The 23,024-nt window shown below is 37.6% G+C and overlaps 1 protein-coding gene across 2 annotated transcripts in view; it reads right to left on the bottom strand.

The window, feature by feature from the left end:
* Positions 1 to 21,613, bottom strand: part of LOC145981376 (uncharacterized) — an 88,517-nt gene extending 66,904 nt beyond the window's left edge. For both annotated transcript variants that reach the window (XM_083114614.1, XM_083114615.1), the window contains exon 1: positions 20,970 to 21,613. In XM_083114614.1, coding sequence (XP_082970740.1) covers positions 20,970 to 21,438 — 469 coding nt within the window. In that variant the 5' untranslated portion in view covers positions 21,439 to 21,613. The remainder of the gene's footprint in view (positions 1 to 20,969) is intronic.
* Positions 21,614 to 23,024: the final 1,411 nt, after the last annotated feature.

The raw sequence follows: 23,024 nt of genomic DNA, 5'->3' as shown, positions 1-23,024 counted from the left end.
CCACACCCCCTATACGCCTTCATGGCGTGGTGCTATGCACAGGGGAGCACTTTACCTTTTTTTTATTATTTGTTTATCCTTTTAAAAGTTCATGTGTTTTTAACATTTTATAAAGGTTTTATTATAGAAAGAGATATTTATGAATAGTAAGAGTAGGAGATACTTCTCCTTGTGTAATGAGCTAAGAATTGCAGTTCTGGATACTTTTCTTGTTCACAATACACATTTAGAACAATAGTTTTTGTTGCTCCCCGGCGGCAAGCTTAGAATTTAAGGAAAGGAATCCATTTTCACAGTGCACAGAAGTTCTTATAAGAATTATAGCAGTAATGAAAAAGATCACTCACCAGTGGCGAAGCTCCTATGAGGCTTTTGAGGCTTAGCCTACCCAAAAAATGTTGAAATTAAAATGTTCTTGTACCCTGTAACAATCAAAGTTCGTTAAAACGAATTAAACTATGTAATCCGAACGTTTGGTTCCGCCGATCCTTCCAGATATCTGTCAGTCAGGCCAGAAAGAGAAGAGCGCGTTCGGTCCGAACTGTGAGGCGACGAAAAGCAGCTACAGCGTGAGCTGTGTGTAGGGTGGGAGAGGAGGGTACTGTAAGGAGAGGGGACTGCCGATTCGCTGGGTAAAAGCGGCTAGCCTCAGAACCAACTTGTTGTGCTTCTAGTCTTCTTGTGCAAAGTGCGTCGTTCACGCGCTTCATTGTTGAATGTTTAATTACTTCAAGTGCATGCGCGCGCGCGCGCGTGTGTGTGTCACATAGTGTATTTATGTTATAAAAATATAATACTGCGAAATTATGTGTTGAAAACTCTAAGAGGATTTGCAGTGAAATAAATGTAAGTGAACAAGACTTCGTGGCTCTCAGATGCTTAACCTACGAAATCTTGGACACACTGACTGTACAAATGGAAATACCTTTTGGAGATCTTGAAAAGATAAAATTTGTTGATTTGCTAGACCAAAATAGCTTTGGGCAATATAAACTACATTTTCCAGTGATGAAATTAAATAACCTTCTGTCCACATATCCATTTTTCAACAAAGAACGATTAGAAAATGATCTAAAAAATATCTATGCTGATGAAGAAAAGCATTTACCTCCTGCAGACCATCTAAAATTCATAGTTAGCAATGATCTTCAAACAATCTACAAAGAAGTAACACAAGTTACCAAGTTGGTCTTGATATTCCCTGTTACAACAGCTTCCTCCGAAAGAAGTATGAGCACCCTCAAGAGAGTAAAAAATGATCTCCGTAATTCAATGAAAAATGAAAGATTAAGTTCTCTCAGTCCAATAGCCATTGAAAAAAACTGGTTAAAGAACTTTCTATTGATCAAGGCTTCAAGGAAAGCGTAATTGATACTTTTGCAACAAACAAAAATCGACGCATGGACCTGCTGTATAAAAAAATAGAAGCAGATTTTTCAGCCTACCCAGTATTTACGCCTTAGCTTCGCCACTGTCACTCACTTATTGAACTTTCAGACCGAAGCAACACGCAACACATCTTTCGGAAAGCAATGTTCAGAAATAAGTTTTCGAACTGAAGCGACACGACAAGCTGCATGTGTCGCTTGTCACTTGCATGATGCTCGGACTGAATACCGTGTTGCCTCGGTTTGTTATTCGCACGGTGAGTGAACGCAGCGCGTCACTTGTTACTTGTCTCTTCGGTATGATATTTTAGATCGAAGCGGCACAGAGTCCTTCGGTCTATAACTAAGCGTTCACCGCGCATAGGAGAACAACATAACTTTAAAGAGAAAATCGACATAATTAAAAGACTAAGATTCATGTTGACATACTTGAAGGTGTTGATATGTTCATTCGCAGATTTTGGTTTACGACCAGTAGCTATTTACCACTGCAGAAAATGAGCAGCAAAGCATTTGCATTAAATATCTCTATCACAGATCAAATAAAAGGACTCGTTGTTCTGAAGCTATCAACCGAATGGACCTGTTTGTTACCCCCCACCCAGGCGACTTCCTGAAGCAGATTTCATTCTCAGTGTGAGGAATGTTGAAATCTGAAAATTTTTGCAAGAACCTGGGAAGGATTAAATGCGCACCTCTTCCTCCTAGCCCGCTGCTCTTTGAACAACAGGGGGGCAAGCAGATAGTTCGCGTCTATCCTTACAGCCAGCCTTGAAATTTTGCCTTAGGTGATTCAGAGAAAATCCCTAGAGTAGCAAAATTAGCTTTTCCACGTTACAAACACCCAAGTTAACGTGTCGTAAAGTAACTGTGAAAGTAACTGTAAAAGTAACTGTAAAATAAACTAAAAGAAACTAAAGTAACTGTGAAAGTAACTGTAAAAGTAACTGAAAGTTACTGAAAGTAACTGTGAAAGTGACTGTGAAAGTAACTGTAAAAGAAACTGAAAGTAACTGTGAAAGTAACTGTAAAAGAAACTGTAAAAGTAAATGTTAAAGTAACTGTAAAAGTAACTGTGAAAGTAACTGTAAAAGAAACTGTGAAAGTAACTGTGAAAGTAACTGAAAGTAACTGTGAAAGTAACTGTAAAAGAAACTGTGAAAGTAACTTAAAGTAACTGTGAAAGTAATTGTGAAAGTAACTGAAAGTAACTGTAAAAGTAACTGTGAAAGTAATTGTGAAAGTAACTGAAAGTAACTGTGAAAGTAACTGTGAAAGAAACTGTGAAAGTAACTGAAAGTAACTGTGAAAGTAATTGTGAAAGTAACTGTGAAAGTAACTGAAAGTAACTGTGAAAGTAACTGTGAAAGAAACTGAAAGTAACTGAAAGTAACTATGAAAGTAATTGTGAAAGTAACTGTAAAAGTAACTGTGAAAGAAACTGTGAAAGTAACTGAAAGTAACTGTGAAAGTAATTGTGAAAGTAACTGAAAGTAACTGTAAAAGTAACTGTAAAAGAAACTGTGAAAGTAACTGAAAGTAACTGTGAAAGTAATTGTGAAAGTAACTGAAAGTAACTGTAAAAGTAACTGTGAAAGAAACTGTGAAAGTAACTGAAAGTAACTATGAAAGTAACTGTGAAAGTAACTGGTGAAACGGTACTTCTATTGAAAAGAAAGTAACTCTGTTACAGTTACAATTCTTCAAAAAAAGAGTAACTGTTACTTGTAACTAGTTACTTCCAAACACTGACTTAAACATACCAAGGTATAATTTGTTTTCTTGATTTTACATTGTATTATACAATTGTTATATAAATAAAATAATAACCCGTGGCTCTACAGCCCTTAAGAGCCTTGGCCTATTTCCCCACAGCCAGTCTTCCTCCACAATCCTACCTAGAGCTGTGGAGATCTTCCTGGTAATGGGGTGATGTGGAGGGTCAGCACGTCGGACCCTCAGCCGTTATAGGAGATTTCCGAGACCGGGTTATGCTACTCACTCGTAGCTCCCCAATTTCACGATGGTGGGTTGCCACCGGTCCTATGCACAGACCGAAAACCCAGAGACTGAACCCAGGCGGACTCGAACCCATGCCGTCCCGCAGTCGGAGTCCAAAGCACAGCGCCTTAGACCGCATGGCTACGGAGGAGGACATTCAATTGTTATACTATTATAAAAGAACATAGTGCCCAATTGATGTATATTCTGTGGGATGTCAACATATTGTATTTTGTAATGTACAGTGGGATCCATGAGTATCACCGTGCAAATTGTCCATGTAGCCTAAGTTTCTCTCACATTCTATGTGTTTCGTATGCTGGTGCAGATGTTGTCAACAGCTTGTTTTGAGTTTTCTTTTAATTCTTGACGCTCTTATTGGGTGGAATCAGTGCTGTGCGTCTACGCGTAAACAACGATAGTCTACATTCTACACGTAGACTATTTTATACACGTAGATGACGTAATCTATGTATACAACATGGCGAAAGGTGATAACTTAGCAAAGGGCGCCGTGGAATTAAAATAAAATTATACTGAGTATCAGTTGCTGATGTGTGAGGAGAACCTTTCATACTCTTTCTTCCAAATTCGAACAATTTCTCACCTAGGAAGAAACCTAATATAAGAAATATTCTAGTGTTTTATGGCAAAAAGACCACTCTTGCCTCACGACTGCCATCTGTTGTTTCTTTTGCATACTATTTATCTTCTCCCATAGTTGATAATAGAAGAGAAGAGAAATTTTGTTGTAAATTGGATTCTTTTCATTTCGTTACGAACCAATATAGTTGAAAATGTCACTTTCCTTTCATGAAACCCTTGAAAATTAATGTTAATGCACTTTAGATTGTCTACGTAGTCTATGTAAACTACAACCCAATGTAATCTACGCGTAGATTACGTGTAGAGAACGCATGTAGACGTAAACTTATAGTCTACGGCACATCACTGGGTGAAATGAAGTGCACAAACATGGTGATTGACAATTTGCAAGGTAATACTCATGTATCCCACTGTACATGCACCAATGCCTCTCAGGGGTACTTTCTGCGTGAAAAGTTCTGCATAAAACTCAAACTCAATAAACTCATCGTCACGATTAGCCAAAAGTAGCAAAATCAAAAACCATGGCCAAAAAAGTGAAGGCTAATTCCAAACAATGTTGCAGTTCTGATCTGCAGAGACTGAGGAAAGGATCTTTGGCGCTGATGAGGAGAAATGCTCCATTATCGTTTAATAAGGCTATTACTGAAACGCGGACACATTCCTTCAAAAGCGACCGTCACGCCGTTGGTGTCCGCCGACCGTGGCAGCACGCGAGGAGATGGAATTCCGGAGGAGTTGGGGGCTGGGTCTCCTCCGTTATTTATTATTCGACCCACTTAGGATCTCGTAATTCCGTACTCGTAGTAAAAAGCGTAACTTTCTCCTGCGTGATACCTGCTGACCACGCACCACTTTCCTAACCCTTCCTTGCCACCAAAGTCTAGCGTCATAATTGCAAGAACAACCAAAAATATCGCTAAAGCACATGTTTAAAATTTGGTTTAAATAATACTAATTACGATTTAACTAACTAACTAACTCTCTAGCCTTTTTAAACCCGAAGGTTCATGGCTGCAGCAACACAGGTCTTCCACCTGTCCCTATCTTGAGCAAGATCTATATTATTTTTCATCCCTACCAATTTCCTTTAGGTCCATCTCAACGTTGTCCCTCCATCTTCGTCTTGGCCTTCCTATAGGTCTTTTACCATCAGGTTTCCCAACAAGAATCCTGTAAACTCCTCTTTCCTCTTCCATTCGTGCCACATGCCTGCCCACCTAAGTCTTCTTCATTTAATCATTCTAATAATATCTGAACATGAATATAAATTGTGTAGTTCTAAATTATGTAACCTTCTCCACTCATCTGTCTCCTCATCCCTTTTAGGTCCAAAGATTTTCCTAAGGATCTTATTTTCAAATACTCTCAATTTATGTTCCTCTTTCAATGTAAGGGACCAAGTTTCACACCCATATAATACTACAGGCAAAATTAGTGTTTCGTATATTTTAACTTTTAGTTTCTTAGATATTAAACGAGAAGACAAAAGTTTATGAAGAGAAAAGTAACATGCATTTCCTGATTTAAGCCTACTTTTTATTTCCTCTTTAATATAATTTTCACTTGTTAATATTACTCCTAAGTATTTGAATTTGGAAACTGGTTCAAACGAGTTGTTATCAATAATTAGATTTTGATTATTACCTAACACTTGGTTTCGGCCTGTAAGCATATATTTAGTTTTCTCTTTGTTAACTTCCAAACCTATCTCTTTAGCAGTTTTGAAAAATATTTTAGCATTATTCTTAATTGTATTTATATCATCCCCTAATAAGTCTACATCATCTGCATATGGTAACAACTGAGTCATACCATTTAATTTTAGTCCTTCTTTAGTTTCTTTTACCTTCCTAATTACGATTTAACCTTTCGAAAATTGGACTAGCTTTAAAAAAGACGTATACATGAAAAAGATTATGCAAGAGAGTAACATCATCTAGAAAAGAAAAAGGCAATATCGCTTCTTCCCCTTACGAAAATGTTGGACGTGCTTGAGTTTAGTTAACACAGACATTTATTTATTTGAGCACAACAGGCGAATGCCCAATTACAGAGTTCTATATTTTCTGATAAACATAAAACAAGTCAACGCTAAAGTAAATGTACACAACACAAAGTATAGTAACTAAAACAATGCGTTATAATAATAATACAAATTGGATTGAAAGAGTAATATAAAATATCAGACTATCCTGAAAAAATATAGCCTATATGAATACAAAATGTCAAATACGTTACAATGTATATACAATGTATTATCCTTACACTCTATGTTTCAGATCTGAACCACCACGTACAAAACAAAATAGAAAAAGATACTAATATAATGCATTATAATTTACATAAAATATGAAATTAATATAAACACAGTATAATTCAAGGCTGAGGACATGAGATTTCTTTCCTGAAAAATATGTGTAATTAATGTTTGTCACAAATGTCAGTAAGCCTTTAGTGTGACCCAGTGGCGGCGATTGGGTTCCAAAAGTTTGGGGGGGGGGTGCAAGGACAGTTTACTTTCCCTTGGTAGATAAGGTTTAGTATAGTGCTGGGGCAAAAGTTGCAAAAAGTGGGGGGCAACTGCCCCTCCTAATCGCCGCCACTGGGTGACCAGTTAGAGGCGTCATTTGCTGGCAAACATCAATATATTTTAAACGAAATCATAGTTTAACGTCAGGATATGAAAGGAATATGGAAAACATGCTAGTTTCCATGTGTTGAAGTAACTTAACATCTAGAATTGTGTAATATTAAACGAGAAAAGCTGGTTCTAAATCGTCTAAAAGAACGAAATTTAAGGACATTCTAATTTGTTTAGTTCATTTAAAAATTGAGATATACTCAGTCTACAGATTACACTGGGGAACAGTGAAATTGCGGCACAGTGTTTGAGAGCTAATTTAGGGCAATTTCATGCTGCTGAATAATGATATAATAATATATTTCCTGAATTGGCTCTAATTTATGAAATAAATGCAACTAAACCAAAATGGCGGAAACATAAGACATACATATAAATGAACTTCCAACAACAATTTAATATTTCCTTTTGTGATTATAATCATTATTATAAAAATACATTTATATAGGCCTATGATCATAATAATTAAGAAAATATGCACACAATGAAGTAACAAATTATGTGAAAAGTTTTCTATACGATTTCCTGCTGTATTGCTTTTTAGGACAGTCCCTCTGTAAGCTCCAACAGTAGTCGGCCATCATGTGGCGATTCCACCGTCCCTGGTACCTTTCTTCCATTATCCTTATATCCTGATGGAACCTTTCTCCCTGTTCTTCACTAAAATCACCAAGGTTCTCAGGGAATCTATCAATGTAGCTATGTAGAAAATGTATCTTCACACTCATATTAGCTCCCAATTTCTCAAAGTTCTCAACATAATTCCAACTATATCGCGGTAGTTTTCTGCTCTGTGATTCCCAAAGTTTTTGACGACGGACACAAAGCTCAGCCAGGCCTCAGATTCGATGTAAGACATGTAAGTTGTAAAATTGGCATCATTTATAAGTGTACGAATTTGTAGTGGTCCGTCAAAGATTCCTTTCTTCAATTTTTCAATGCTTAGTCCTGGAAAAGTGTGGCATATATGTTTGAAACAATCACCACTTGTATCTAAGGTCTTGACAAACTGTTTTATCAACCCAAGTTCAATATGCAGTGGCGGAAGGATGATTTTGTCCCTATCTATCAGCGGTTCATGAATGATATTAGCTTTTCCCACTAATATTTTTCCTTGGGGGCCAAACTTTTATCGTCCAATGCTTTTCTCTAGCACGACTATCCCACAAACATAGCAAACAGGGATATTTTGTGTACCCACTTTGCTGTCCTAGTAAAAAATTCACCATCTTCAAATCCACACACACACACGAGCCACTTATGTTCAGCATATTCAATTTTTTTCTAAAACAATTTTTATGTTTTGGTATTCTTCCTTAAGCTTTGCTGAGTGTCCGATATATTGCCTACCAATGCTTCATAAGTTGCCTAGCAACAATTTACAAATAAATAAATAAGTTTCTTTATGGGAATTTCAGCCCATTATGAAATTTTGATATTACCGATAAAAGCGTAGAGTAATTTTACCTCCTACATTTTACATGGTGTGTTTATTTTTATAACTGGAGTCAATTCAACTGAACCAATCATACAATTGGCAATCACAGCTGTTTTGTGTGCTGAAACTGTTATTAAACTTTATGGCACAAAATAAAATCTTTTTTTTTGTTCCCCAGTGTTATCTCAACAACAGTGCATCGATCAACTGACTTGGACTATCGGCGATGAAGCACCACCTAAAAGCACTGTATTCACTGGTTTAGTGAATTCAATCGTGGCCGTCCTTCGCTCACGGACGAATCTAAAGAAGGCCGTCCAAAATCGGTTGTTGTGCCAGAAAACATTGATGGTGTGCGAGAACTGATAATACAAGATCGTCATGTGACATATCGTGAGATTGACGCATCCCTGGGCATTAGTATGTCTAGCATACATACGATATTGCATGAACATTTAGCCGTGAAGATTTGTTCGCGTTTTTGTTTGTTATTCCGGATACATAAATAGCAACCCTAGTATTAAACACTTGTTTCAAATGCTAGGCAAGATTATATACAGAATATTCGATCTCTGGAGTAAGTGAGGACGATCTTAGAGTGTGCAAATGTAAATTTAAGTTCAGAATGACCACAAATCAATCAGGTGTGGAAACCTTTTTGAGGTATCGTGGAAATTTTGAGCGGGTGCTGGAGTGTGTGGATAAATCATTGAAGCCAGGTCTCAGAGGATGACAATTTTCAACCCCCTTACGTTCATGAGCGAAGTGAACTGAAGGCAGCAACCAAGACATCCACTTCACAGGAAACAGGAAGCTCTCTGCTAAGGAAACCTGGAGAAATATCTTGTAACTCGCAAAAGGAACCTTTGTGGGTGAATGTGTGTGTCGTCACTAGGGACCGAAAGTTGATGACCTATAGAATGTCCTAAAAAATGGGAAAAAAAGACGTAACAAATGCAAAAAATGACCATTAGTTTCAGGTTAAAAATTGAAATGAAACGGAAATTAAACAAAATGCAATGTTGCTTTTTAAAAAAAGGCACCAAATGATACGACATCCACATTCAGTTAAAATATGCAACGAGGATTTCCAATGGGAACAACCGAATAATTTTAAAACAATTTAATGAAAACGTCGTATACAATGAATGAATTTGTGTAAAAATCATTAATTTCCCGCATCTTTGCTTGTAAATTGCAATCCTGGGAGATATACATATAGGCATATGATCACCTTGGTGAAAGGACTCAAGAATATTACCAAAATAAAAGAAGTGACAAAATATGACGAAACAATAAACCGAATATTGCGAAAAATGACTGAAAAATTCCGAAAATCGGGGAAAATGACATAAAGCCTGAAAATTGGCAAAAAATGCAAAAAAAAAAAATGCTCTTTAAAATTACTTTTTTGGGGTTCTAGACGAAGTGTGATATTGTGTATATTTAATGGGCATCATGTCCGAGATGTCAGAAAAAAGATGACATTTCATCAACTTCCGCTGCCTAGTCATCACCTTCATTTTGGCAAAAATTAAAAAAAAATAGGCAGTTCAATGCTGCAGAGTGTCGTCCAAATTGCTTGCGATCCTCACGACCGTTTCCTTAGCTCGGCGCTTCCTTGCCGCCCCTGTAATTTGCTAAGGAGGACAGCAAAAGACGCAGACGTGCATAAAGTGGAAACCGCACGCAACAATCAATACCCACGCTACAGGAACTTGGAAACACTTCTCTTATGCAATGTTTCTCCTCAATTTGCTCCAATTGTTATCGCCGCTGCAGCCCGAGAAATGTGGGTGACCCGATATTTTTAACCTAGCTTTGGCAACGGCACAGCGAGGTTTTTTGGTGATCCTGGCCCAGGATTGGGTTCTTTCGCTGGTGACAAAAGGATCCAGTCTTGCCCTGAAATTGTGTGGTTACCAGTGGCGAATGCTGAGTCTAAGAACTGGCTATCTCACTATGACACCTGGTCCTAGGCTATGGAGGAAGGGAGAAGACTAGGGTCATTCTTAAGGTCCTCAAGAAAGCCACGTTGCCATCCCAACGGTAGTCAGGTTGCAAACTTATAAAAATTCAGGTTGCCAACTTTTAAGAATTCAGGTTGGCAACTACTAAGAATTCAGGTTGGCAACTACTAAGAATTCAGGTTGGCAACTACTAAGAATTCAGGTTGGCAACTACTAAGAATTCAGGTTGCCAACTACTAAGAATTCAGGTTGGCAACTACTAAGAATTCAGGTTGCCAACTACTAAGAATTCAGGTTGGCAACTACTAAGAATTCAGGTTGGCAACTACTAAGAATTCAGGTTGCCAACTACTAGGAATTCAGTTTGCCGACTCCTAAGAATTCTGGTTGCCAACTCCTAAGAATTCTGGTTGCCAACTCCTAAGAATTCAGGTTGCCAACTTTTAAGAATTCAGGTTGCCAACTACTAAGAATTCTGGTTGCCAACTCCTAAGAATTCTGGTTGCCAACTCCTAAGAATTCTGGTTGCCAACTCCTAAGAATTCAGGTTGCCAACTTTTAAGAATTCAGGTTGCCAACTACTAAGAATTCTGGTTGCCAACTCCTAAGAATTCTGGTTGCCGACTCCTAAGAATTCTGGTTGCCAACTCCTAAGAATTCAGGTTGCCAACTCCTAAGAATTCTGGTTGCCGACTCCTAAGAATTCAGGCTGCCAACTCCTAACAATCCAGGTTGCCGACTCCTAAGAATTCTGGTTGCCAACTCCTAAGAATTCAGGTTGCCAACTCCTAAGAATTCTGGTTGCCGACTCCTAAGAATTCAGGCTGCCAACTCCTAACAATCCAGGTTGCCGACTCCTAAGAATCCAGGTTGCCAACTACTAAGAATATAGGTTGCCAACTACTAAGAATTCAGGTTGCGAACTCCTAAGAATCCAGGTTGCCAACTCCTAATAATCCAGGTTGCCAACTTCAGTATTGCCATTATCTGGAATATAGGCTCTTGGTGGTTACAGTATAATACCTCTGCCAATCAGGCCATAGCCAGGATTTTATTTCGGGAGGGGGCTCATCCCATATCAGCAGCCACCATCTAAAGGTGAAAAAAAGGGTGCCTGGAAACCCTGAACATGTATTTCTCAGTATATTACAAATTATCATGCAAGATGTTCAATCCGGATAAGGAAGTAAAATTAATTACCACTATATACTATTTAAATTTTTTGTGGGATTTCGGGCGGGGACTTCAGCCCCTTAGCCCTCCCCCTTGCTACGTGCCTGCTGCCAATAAACAATATATCACTGGTAACACTATGAAGCTTATTTCCATAACAGAAAACATGTGCTGACCAGCAGTCTATATTTCAAGATAACAACGTGGCGTTTCAAACCTCTATCAAGGTTTTCCTCAGACTTGTAACCAAACTACTTATTTTATTTTATTATTTATTTTAGTTTGGTGTCAAGTCTGAGGAAGACCTTGATAGAGGGTTGAAACCAGTGTTGCCACAATATGAGGGCACAATTTCCCTTTCCAAGGGACAACATTTCCCTTTTTGGACCAATTTTTCCTTTCACCTAAGCAAATTATGTATATAATAATAATAATAATAATAATTAGCAGTGCTAGGAGCAGCATTATTAGTGGTTGTGTGGAAACAGTAGTAGTACGTAGTTAAGTATTCCGTTGAATTCGTTATTCGTTTGAATTAAAAATATTTTTAAAAAGTTCACATTTCGGTTTCCTCACATCCTGACCAGATGTCCCAGGTTTGAATCCTGGTCAGGAATCCATTTAATCGTTAATCCTCATCGTTACTATTTATCCAAAGATGCATAAAAGCAACGTACAATAAACTTAAAAGAACAGAAACAAGTAGGAATAGCAAAATAAATAAATAACATAAAAATGTGGATATGAAATTCAAAATTAACATAAACTGTTATAATGTTGTCAGATGACCTTAACATTTCCCTGCAGTTGTGGTATTTTTAATCGAAATTCCCTTTTCTCTTTTGGCTAAAATTTCGGTCCGAATTTCCCTGCCAAAGGAAAATTTCCCTTCATGTGGTAACACTGGTTAAAACGTCACGTTGTTATGTGTGTTTTTTCGGAAATATAGACTGCCTTGTATAACCATATGCAAGGTCTTTGAGTGTAAAAAAGAGAAATGTTTAGTTAGTTTGCCAGCAGATGGCTTTGATGTCGAAAGGGGCGTGGCTAAGAAATACTTTTTGGAAATACCGGAAGTCGGAGGAAAGCGAGCCTCGTGTGGAAACTTCACTTCCTACTGATTAGTTGACATAATCGGAATGGAACAAAGTCCAGGGAGTAGTGGTTTAGTATTTTAAGTTGTTTTATGTAGTGTATTTAGTTGGGATATTTTAAAGCACAGCACATTTTGCTCTATTCTGAGGTAGGTATTTTGGGGGAAAAATTAATATTAAAATTGGATATTAAAATGAAATTACTATAATCCCCTTTTGGTTAAATAAAGTGTTACGAAGTCTTAGTTATGTAAAGATTTAATTGTATAATTTAATTGTTTCTTGATTATTTATTGAATTTAGATTGGGGTTTGTATTCTTCTTATTATCATTTATGTAGTCTCAAGCTCTTCAGGCATGATGTTGAATAAAGCTCTTTACTATCAAGTCTTTACATATAATTCCTTAAAACCTACAACTTTACAGCTTAAGCCTTCCACTGCCATTTCTATATTTCTGCTAGGTTATTGAACCGGCTTTAGTTGTAAGCCTTGTGTCCTACTTAAAGGGCAATATTTACTGTGTAAATAATTCTATACGACGTGAAATAAGAAGCTGGTCATACTTGGTCAGCATATGTAGTTTTTCAATATATCGCATAAATGACACCAAACGTTGTGTTATGAAATGTCTAACACGAAGAGTATCTCTCCGTCTATACCAACTTCGAATCATGTGTAACTCGATTGTGAATACCACTATGCTGTTTTGGATTAGATTTCTTAACACTTCGATCAAATCCAGTTTCGGCCGACGGACATTCGGGTTATGTTGTCAAACTGCTTCAGCAAATTCGTCAGTGCGCCGAGTTTGATGTACAGAATGGTGGTTAACGAGACTTTTGAAGTTCTTTACTATTTGGGCCCATTTTTATAACGAAAAGTCTAGTTTTGATTCACGAGTCCATCTTTTATGTTCACTGTTGTCACCGAAATAACTCAATAAATCAAATGATATGGTTGGCATAGGTGTGAAACAAGGCTGCACATGCCAGAGTAGTCCGGCTCCAATGTGACCAACCACACTTATATAGTCTACATTGTGTTATCTATTCTACCGTTTCTGCCGTGTACCCCAGTGTAAAAGTCGGCCGAATCCTCAGGGGTCCCGGGTTCGAATCTCTTCCTGATCGTGGGTGTTCCGTGTGAGTGTCCCTTCATCAATTTCATCATATCATCACTTATCTTGGCAATTGGCCAAAAGTGGCAGAAGAGCGAAGTAAAATTCAAATCTAGACCTTAAATCTCTTCGTATTCTTTATCAAGTTCGAGTTTTAGAAAATTCTATTTTGGACAATTTTGAACAAACACATATTACGATAAAGAACATATTCAATTGAGACTTATACAAGTTTCAAGATATTTAATTATTTATTTAAAGACATGACACTACTGTAGGGTGTTTTTGTCAATAAACATATAAAGTGTATAAACGGGAATTCAAGAGTTAATATACTACATAGGTTGTAGTCTGTGCAAAGCTGCACTATCGATGTTCAACTGTTTTAGGGTTCTCGAATATTTTTTTGTAGCACTTGTGTTCGTCCGAGTGAGAAGCAAAATAAACTTCTCGAAATAAACTGTAGATGTTCTCTTATTAAACCAACAACTACAGAGTGTCTTGTATTATCACGTTGTTTGTTACACAGAATATGCAATCAATAGAATCGATAAGTACAATACCTGGTAATATGATAATATGTGTTAAAGTAGTATAAAAATTAATACAAAAAGTAATATGAAAATGAAATAGAAAGTAGGAACCTGACAAGTGAGGTTAAATCTTAAACATGGTATGACAAGAATAGAAACAGAGAAAAACAAAATATCCAAGGCAAAACTTATGAGCCACACATTACATATAAATGATGAGGTATATAAATAATGATAGTAAATAGCAAAAAACTGGTCCTTAACATCAATTCTTACACTTGAACAAACCAAGTATGTATATAGAAAATGACTGAACTGCTAGATAACGTCAAATCTTGTTTTGAAAGTAAGTTTCGATTTCCCTTGTGAACTTCCGTAAGCTTTGAAAGATGTCCACCTATCATATGATTTTGCAATTTCGAGAAAGCCTTCTATTAAGGTTGGCACGAAGGTATTATCGAAATCAAGCTACCGGATCTATGTTTTCACGAACTTACCTCCATATAACTAATGAGGCATTTTCTGTGATAGATGAGCTCAACAATGGGGGGAAATAGATCGTTCGTGCCTGCAAACCTGCACGCGAAATGGTGCGAACTGCATAGTCCATTTCCGGTGCATCCAAGCGTCGACTAATTTGTTCTCTTCGCGCAAGGCGTCAAGACAAGTTCCTGCTCGAAGAGCATCAAAGAGTTCACTGGGTTTTGCTTTTAGTAGGCTAGTGTGACTTGTTTAGGCAACTGTGAAGGAAACTACAAATATGGCCAACGTGACAGACGAGAAAACATCGACGCACATTGCTCTAAAGGCTTAGCATTTGGATTATCAACAGTTGCAAGGGAAGATGTTTTGACCACAACGACAAAGCCTCAGATATGAGACTTCAGGTTCTATCTTCTTCAGTTGTGGATTCCTCAGAAAATCATGTCTACATCCATGGTGCGAAATCAATGAAGATTGGTGGGGAGGAAGGAGCAGACACACATGCACACAATATATACAGGGTGTCGCAAAACTCTTTCAACAACGCTTCGGTGCTGGTAGATATCATAAAAACAAGTAACTTTTCCCTACAAAGTTTACCTCGAAAGCGCTTAGTTTCTGCGCTATAAGCGCTTAAAATCTATCCTGTACGTATGCAACCCAACACAGCAAACGCTTGCTCTGACATAACTACCAGGGGCGCGTGGCAGGGTTGCCACTAGCGTTCCTCTCTAAGGGAGATCACTTGAAAAAAACAATTTGGGAGTCTTGCCTGAGCAAAATCCAAAATATTAATGATACTTGAGATGTTGTAAGAAGCATTGACAGTATTTATAAATTGACCAAGACAAATAATGGGCAGACTGAAATTCAAGATTACTGATTCTGAAATATTTGCACGACTAATTGCTTGATTTGGTTTATTTTAATTCGCTTTTCTGCCACCTTTGGCTAATCGCTAAGATGAAGATGATATGATGAAATAACAAATTACACCAATGTCTAGACCAGGATTGAAACCCGGGACACCTGGCGCCGTAGCGAGCTGAGCTAACCACGTTACCACGGAGTGTTTCGTGTATCATGCAATATCAGGCAAGACTCCCAAATTGTTGTTTTCAAGTTATCTCCCTTAGAGAGGAACGCTAGTGGCAACCCTGCCACGCGCCCCTGGTAGTTATGTCAGAGCAAGCGTTTGCTGTGTTGGGTTGCATACGTACAGGATAGATTTTAAGCGCTTATAGCGCAGAAACTAAGCGCTTTCGAGGTAAACTGTATAGGGAAAAGTTACTTGTTTTTATGATATCTACCAGCACCCAAGCGTTGTTCAAAGAGTTTTGCGACACCCTGTATATATACAGGGTGTTTCCGGGCTGATGATACAAACTTTCAGGGATGATAGAGAAGGGCACATGTATGAATTTGAGATAGCAACCCTGGTCCGGAAACGACTTAGTCGAAAGTTATAACCGAGAATCGGTGTATGAAGATGTAATGCTTTTATTACCTCCACAAGTTTCACAAGCTGCTACATTCGCAACAGTTGTTCAAAGTGGTGTACCCTGGCTTCCCTGCAGGCACGACATCGTCGCACAAAGTTCTGGCGTACCCGTTGGAACAAACCCGGAGTCATTCGAAGAGTGTCACAGGAAGCGAGACTGCAGAGGATCTCCTCGCAATAATTATTGCTGCCTGGATACGCCAAAACTTTGTGTGACGATGTCATGCTTGCCTAACGTAACCAAACCTAACCTAACCTTATCGGCAATGGTTCGTGGGGCTATCGGTCAGCTACCGGGCATAATGGTTTGTGGGGCTATCCGTGAATGGTTCGTGGGGCTATCCGTGAATGGTTTTGGGGCTATCCGTGTATGGTTCGTGAGGCTATCCGTCAGCTACCCGGGCTATGCGTCAGCTACCCGTGCATAATGTACAATTTCCACCGGTGACGAACACGATAGTAGGTACTTTTCGGTGAAGAAGGTTGAAACACTGCATACCCACAACGTGAGTCAAGATGTGACCGCCCTATTGTGTGTTCCGGAAGCGAAGAAAGGAATTTAAAAAAGCACTCAGAATGTGAAAAATTGCGTTTGTTTTCGTGTAAAAAGCATAATGGCACCTTGAACTATGTTCCGCAATACACAATTGGTAAGTATAAACCATGCGAAACACAAAACATCCGATTTTAATGTGTCTCCGATCTATGAAACTGGTACCGTTTTGCTCAATTCTCTATTTTCTCATTCAGGACAATGACAAACACAAACATGCATATCTTAGGCGACACAATCAATCATCATTCATTAGATCGCAGCAAAGAAAATGGAGAGATAGAATAAATGTGCTCTATGCCTTGTCAACAAGAAAGACATTTCGCCAGTTGAATACAGTTTTGTTGTAACATTATTGCAAGTAATGTTATTGTTTCAATATTTCTACAATGAACGCATGTTATTCGGGCACAGGTTTATGTAATAGAAGATAATGGTACTTTTGTTAACCTCCTGGAACCTGAAGGAGCAAATTAACGACTATTTTTGTATGATTTTGCAAATGTAACAGTTATCAAAATAGTATTGTATGATATTTTTGTGGGTTTGAAAACTTTTTGATTCTGCCCCCTCCCGAAAGTTAAGCTCCAAGTTCGATTCTGACACCCCCCCCCCAACCCACGTTAGGTTACAAGTTACTTCTATGATGACAGTGTTTATTGACTTTCGTACAGTGGGATGCATAAGCATTACCAAGCAAATTGTCCACCACCATGTTTCTTCACTTCGTTCTATGCACCGAGAGCTTCTGCATCAGCACAAATAAAAATCTAGTCCTTAATTTAATTGAGTTGGTGTTTTAAGTCCTCTTTATGCACAGTAAGGCTAATCGGGACTGGGCCTACAGTTTAAAGTGGGATCCGAACCACTATGTGCATCCACCGGGAATCGAACCCCGAGATCCTTTGATTACAAGACGACGACGCTACCACTGCGCCATCGGGGCGGCCTCTAGTCCTTAAAAACGTGTAAGATGCAAGAGAAAAATTATTGAAAATAGTCGTGGACAATTTGCCGAGCATTACTTGTGCATCCCACTGTACAACGTAATGCACCTTGGCCATGCCATGAAACGTTGAGGAGAGAAGACCGGAAGTGAATGGTTACCCACGACGCAACAGAAAACGCAAATCGGCAGCTGGATTGTTCTTTGAGATAACAGTCTTGGAATCTGCCCTGAATATGCAATTGCATTGCGGTGAGAGAAGAGTCGATCCTTTTCTCAGAACACTAACATCTTGCATTAAGCTCACGCCAAGTTTCTCCCTCTTGTAATTACGATTGATTGCCCTTAATTATCTACAGACAATAGGAGGCACAACTTTGCACTTGGGTGTCTCAGGAAAATATGCTTGGATACCTCTTAACTTATTGATAACACAAAAGAAATATTATTTTCCTGTAGTTTACGGTCATTACAAGCATGAGAAAACAGTTTTTTGTTGTGACGTTTCAGGAGAACACATTAAAAAGTGAAGGGTTTTAAAAAGATTGACGGGAAACATAGAGTTGAATGTCTGGGAAGCTTCGATCATTGCAGAAGAACACTGGAATAAATTAAATAATGAAAATGGTAACATAGATCCAGTATGGAGTTTTCTTTTTCACAAATGGAGTAAGCCATCATCTTTAAAATTTAATGTAACAGAAAACATCAAGAGACTTTGTGAAAACAATGATGATATTGGGATTCATAATTTTAAATAAAAAATATTTTTTTTATCTGAAATAAAAATAAAATAGACTGCTTCTTTTCACAGTTAAGTTGCTATATTACAACAATGTAACATTGACAACATCCATTATATAACGGATTATTTTTGTTTAAAAAATTGCTAACCATTGTTATAACTGTATCTTTAGTCAAAATGAAAATAAATGTCTGATGAAGGGAGCGTGTGTTCTCCTGAAACGTCACAACGAAAAACTGTTTTCTTATGCTTGTAATAACCGTAAACTACAGGAAAATGATTCTACAATGCAAGCAATGCGTACAAGAAAAACTATAAAAGAAATATATGTGTTTTTTTTATTTATTTCTTAACATTCCCATTAGCAAAAATCATTCAAGATATGGAATCATATGGAAATTTTAAATCTCATCTTCAATCCATAAGTATGTAAATATATTTGGTATTATAATTCTTGCCCTTTCATGTCTATAGTCGAAGGTAATGTCAAAGGTAGAGTGACTTAATTTGTGGAAACTTACAATATGAAATATGATGAAGTATAAGACTGTATTATTTTCTTAAATTATTTTATATTTATATATTTCATTCTGTAATTTTGTATCTTCATATTTTGACATAGTATTGTACAGTGGTATCCATGCGTATTACCTTGCAAATTGTCCATCACCATGTTCGTACACTTTATTTGACTCAGTAAGAGCTTTAAGGATTAGAAGAAAACTCAAAACAAGCTGTTGACAACTTCTGCACCATCATGCATAAAAATCCATCGCTTAAAAACGCATCGCATGTAAGAGAAAAATTAATGAAAATAGTCATGGACAATTTGCACGGTAATACTCAAGGATCCCACTACGCTCATCACTTTAATACATATTATTATCATTACTGCTGTTATATCATCTTCATCATTGCACTTCACGTGATTATTTGAGATGCCTCACCTCAATGCAGCAAGTAAATCACTGTTACATAATGTCTCGTAAAAATTATTTACAAGATTTTGTGAAAATTTGAAACCGAAAGTAGACTAAACTTGAAAACTGTGTACACAGGTTTAGTTGTAAATAGAATTAAGCCAGCGAGGAAACGTGAAACGCGGCGAAAACAGCCACTGATAGCATCGGACATAAAAACAAGAGAGAAAGAAATGTTCCGCGCTAGTTACGAAGTATTTAGATAACCAAGCTCCTCTGCTCGGAAAACGACCCACTCCTCGCTTATGGTAGGCAGAAAGTTTTTTTTTATGTTCAGCTTACTTCGCTCCGTTTTACAAGAAGCGATTATTATGGCTTTAAATAAGTCGTCCTACCTTTCAGACTTGCCTTTTACGAGGTGCAACAGGATGATCGTGCTGTGCGATTTCTACATAATTGTCTCGTGTCCATATTAACGTAAATGACAAATTGTTTGCTTGTTCTGTCAGTTTTGTGGCGCTGCGAAATGTGGTACAAAGTTTTTAATAAGTTAGGCATTTTTTTAAAAAAATGCTTCTTGTTTCTACGGTTTCGTGAAATTGAGTCCCCGTGGGGAGTTATTGCCACAGATATTCAGAATAAACATAAAAAAAATTAAAGTGGCGGACCTCCGTGGTGCAGTGGTTAACGCAGCACGCTACGACGCCAGAGATTCCAGATTCGAAACCCGAGCTGGACATGTGTGTTGTCTCAGAGTGTCCCTTCATCAATTCCATCATATCAACCAAAATTCATCCTTATCGTTGCGATGACAAAATTGACAGGAAAACGACGTTAAATAAGAAAAATCAAAGAAAAAAATAGCAAGTATATATCACTTGCAACCTAACAGAAATATAAAATGAATCATATCCTGGAAACACAACAGCATCCTAAATATGTAATTTCTAGCGAAATATGCTCATTGGGTCATTTTCGACCCAACATCTTAATTTAATACTATGAATTTTTAGGCAGCATTAGTAATATGCAACTTGTCAAAATTGGTAGAAACGATTTTCGAATAAATCGGTTAATTGAAATTAATGTGGTATCTACAAGAGTTATATTAGATATATTTATTTCATTTAGTCTTGGTATATTCCTAAATTTAGTTAAGAATATTATTTTACTCTATATTTTGTTATTGTCGTTTATTATATTAATCCACATGTGCGTCGTTTCTATTTTTGTTATGATAATACATATTCATGTATTATGTAATATTTCTCATGGTGTGACGTAAGGGTGATAACTTGTAGTACAGTGGGATCCGTGAGTATTACCATGTAAATTGTCCGTGACTATTTTCATTGATTTTTCTCTTACATCCTATGTGTTTTTAAGAGATGGATTTTTATGTATGCTGGTGAAGAAGTTGTCAACAGTTTGTTTTGAGTTTTCTTTTAATTCTTGAAGCTGTTATTTGGTCAAATAAAGTGCACGAACATGGTGATGGACAATTTGCAAGGTAATACTCATGGATCCCACTGTACTCCTTACCTGGTATGATACCTTAAAACCATGACAAATATTTAAAACTATACTTTAAAGGAGAATGAAAAGATTACTGGTGTAAAGAACGTGCGTTTTGAATTGATTGAATTGTGTTTTAAGTCCACTTTATGCACAAAAAATACTAATTTGGACTGGACATACAGTTTAAAGTGGGATCCGAACCACTTGTGCCTCCACCGAGTATCGAACCCAGGACCCCTTGATTACAATGCGATGACGCTACGACTACGCCATCGGGGAGGCCCTGTAAGTTTTGAAGCTACGTTTATAATAAAGAGAAGCAACAAAATAAACTTACCATTTACAGCTTCATGTTCTCTGTATTCTTCAATAACAAGCTTGAGAATTCCTTCCTTCATATCCCTCGAGGCTTCAATGGTAAATTTTGGCGTCAGCCTTAAAATCATAGTTTTTGTTTTCAGTATCATTAGCAACTTTTCGATGAAACTGCTATTGGATAAATGTTCGTCCAAACTTCGCCCTCGTAGAGACAAATTTACCAATTCGCCGTCTGCTTTCTTGTCCACGAGCACAATTCCATTCGACACTCGGTAAACTTGCGACACCAACACTGAATCCAAGAAATCCATCAATTTCAATTTGACACAATCTTTTTGCGACACTAAGGAACATTTCAATCTTGGAGGCACTGATTCTTCGGTCAATGCAGCGTTTTGTTTCACAATATCGATAGGAAATGTCGATTGTGTCGACGTCGCACTGCCAACACCAAGGAATAGCACAGAAATGACCAGAAGTAACAACATCGTTGTCTAATTTAACCCAGACCACGGCGCATGGTACTCGTCCACTTATCATAAGCAATATTTGGGCCCCATTTCACTGGGAGAGCTGTGAATCCAGCGTGCACAGGCTGCTAACCACGCACCACACTGCCACAGGTCAAAATGTCCGCGACTGACGAGTTGTGCGAGCGCTGGTGCTTCGCATAGCTGGCAGACTAAGCAGAAGACGCGTGAAATCATTGGAGTGAGCACCACACATCGTCACGAAGGCATGAGAAAGTGTAACGCAGGGTTTCCAGCAACACAATAAATAACATTAACGCTTTTTTTCCCTGCCTGATACCTCTAAAATACACAGAATATGTTGGACAAGTGAATTTAATTCACGAGATGTCTGTTTAACGTCACTTTTCTGTCTCATTGGGTCAGTCATGATTTCAGATTTGCAGGTCTCATTACTAGGACCCGGGACTTTATGTTATAACATATTTTTCATTTGGCTTCGGATCTATTATTGGGATGAGATTTTTACATATCTGATGAAAATCAGCCGAAATAGGCAAACTTGACAAAGAATATTTTGACATATTTCACCAATTTCGCGTTTTTACAATATAGTTCTTCAATTCTGTTGTAATAAGACATAATTCTTGTATAATTTCGTAATTCTCTCGCACATTATTGGTTATTTCATAATTTTTTCTTCGTAGCTTTAGCACAACGGATAGTTCATATTGTCGATGGCAGGATGTGGAAGTTACGGAGGAAGAAAGGTGCCGTCTTTTCTTAGTACAGAACAATAACACCCCACTTTTTTATCCCGCCGACAATTGATAGCCATGCAAACATTATTGAGGAAAAATGTTCTCTCTCATTGTTGCACGGGAAGTAAAGAAGTTTCGTTCTCATTTCTTTGCCTTTTTCGCTTTTCACAAAAATCAGTCAAAAGTAAAAATAACATTCGGTACATTACAGCCCCTACTCTACTCTATCTGGTATGGGAGAAATTCGAGAGTACTGTTGTGCATATTTTTGGCCTTACTGTGAATATTTCTGCATTTTTCTGACATATTTGTAATTTTTCATGGCATATTTTTCAATTTATATGACATAATTACATACATATTTTACAGTTTTATAGGACATAAAGTCCCGGGCCCTAGTCATTCCCTTAGGATCTGTCCCATAGTCTATAGGATTTTTAAAACATTTTTCCTATTCTTATTTTTTTACTATTATTTATAGTCGCTTTTCTTCCACTTTTGTCTAGTCGCGCAAAGACAGGATTCGAACCTTGGATTCGGATTATTAGCCGAGTTGTTAAAGGTCCAGGAATTATAAATAAATGCAATTCCGGTCCAGGAGAGAAAATCAGAATGCGTAGTAAACGAGTTCTGCACCGTAGAAAACCTTTTTATCTGTAAGGTTTTTCAATTCGGTCCAGGAACCATTTTTTCTGATCAATTTAAATTCGGTCCGGGAATCTTTTCTCCGGATCAGTTTAAATAGAGTCTAAGTTCCGTATTGAAATTAAACAATACGCAACTTGGACCGAATTTAAATTTTGAGAGAAGAAAGGTTTCGGTCCTGTTGCGGAACCCAATAGC

This window comes from Lepisma saccharinum, chromosome 29 (genome assembly GCF_977018435.1).
Source record: "Lepisma saccharinum chromosome 29, izLepSacc3.1, whole genome shotgun sequence".
NCBI classification, from domain to species: Eukaryota; Metazoa; Arthropoda; class Insecta; order Zygentoma; family Lepismatidae; genus Lepisma; species Lepisma saccharinum.
The sequence above is the reverse complement of the archived record's forward strand: the minus strand, read 5'-3'. Positions and strand labels throughout refer to the sequence as shown.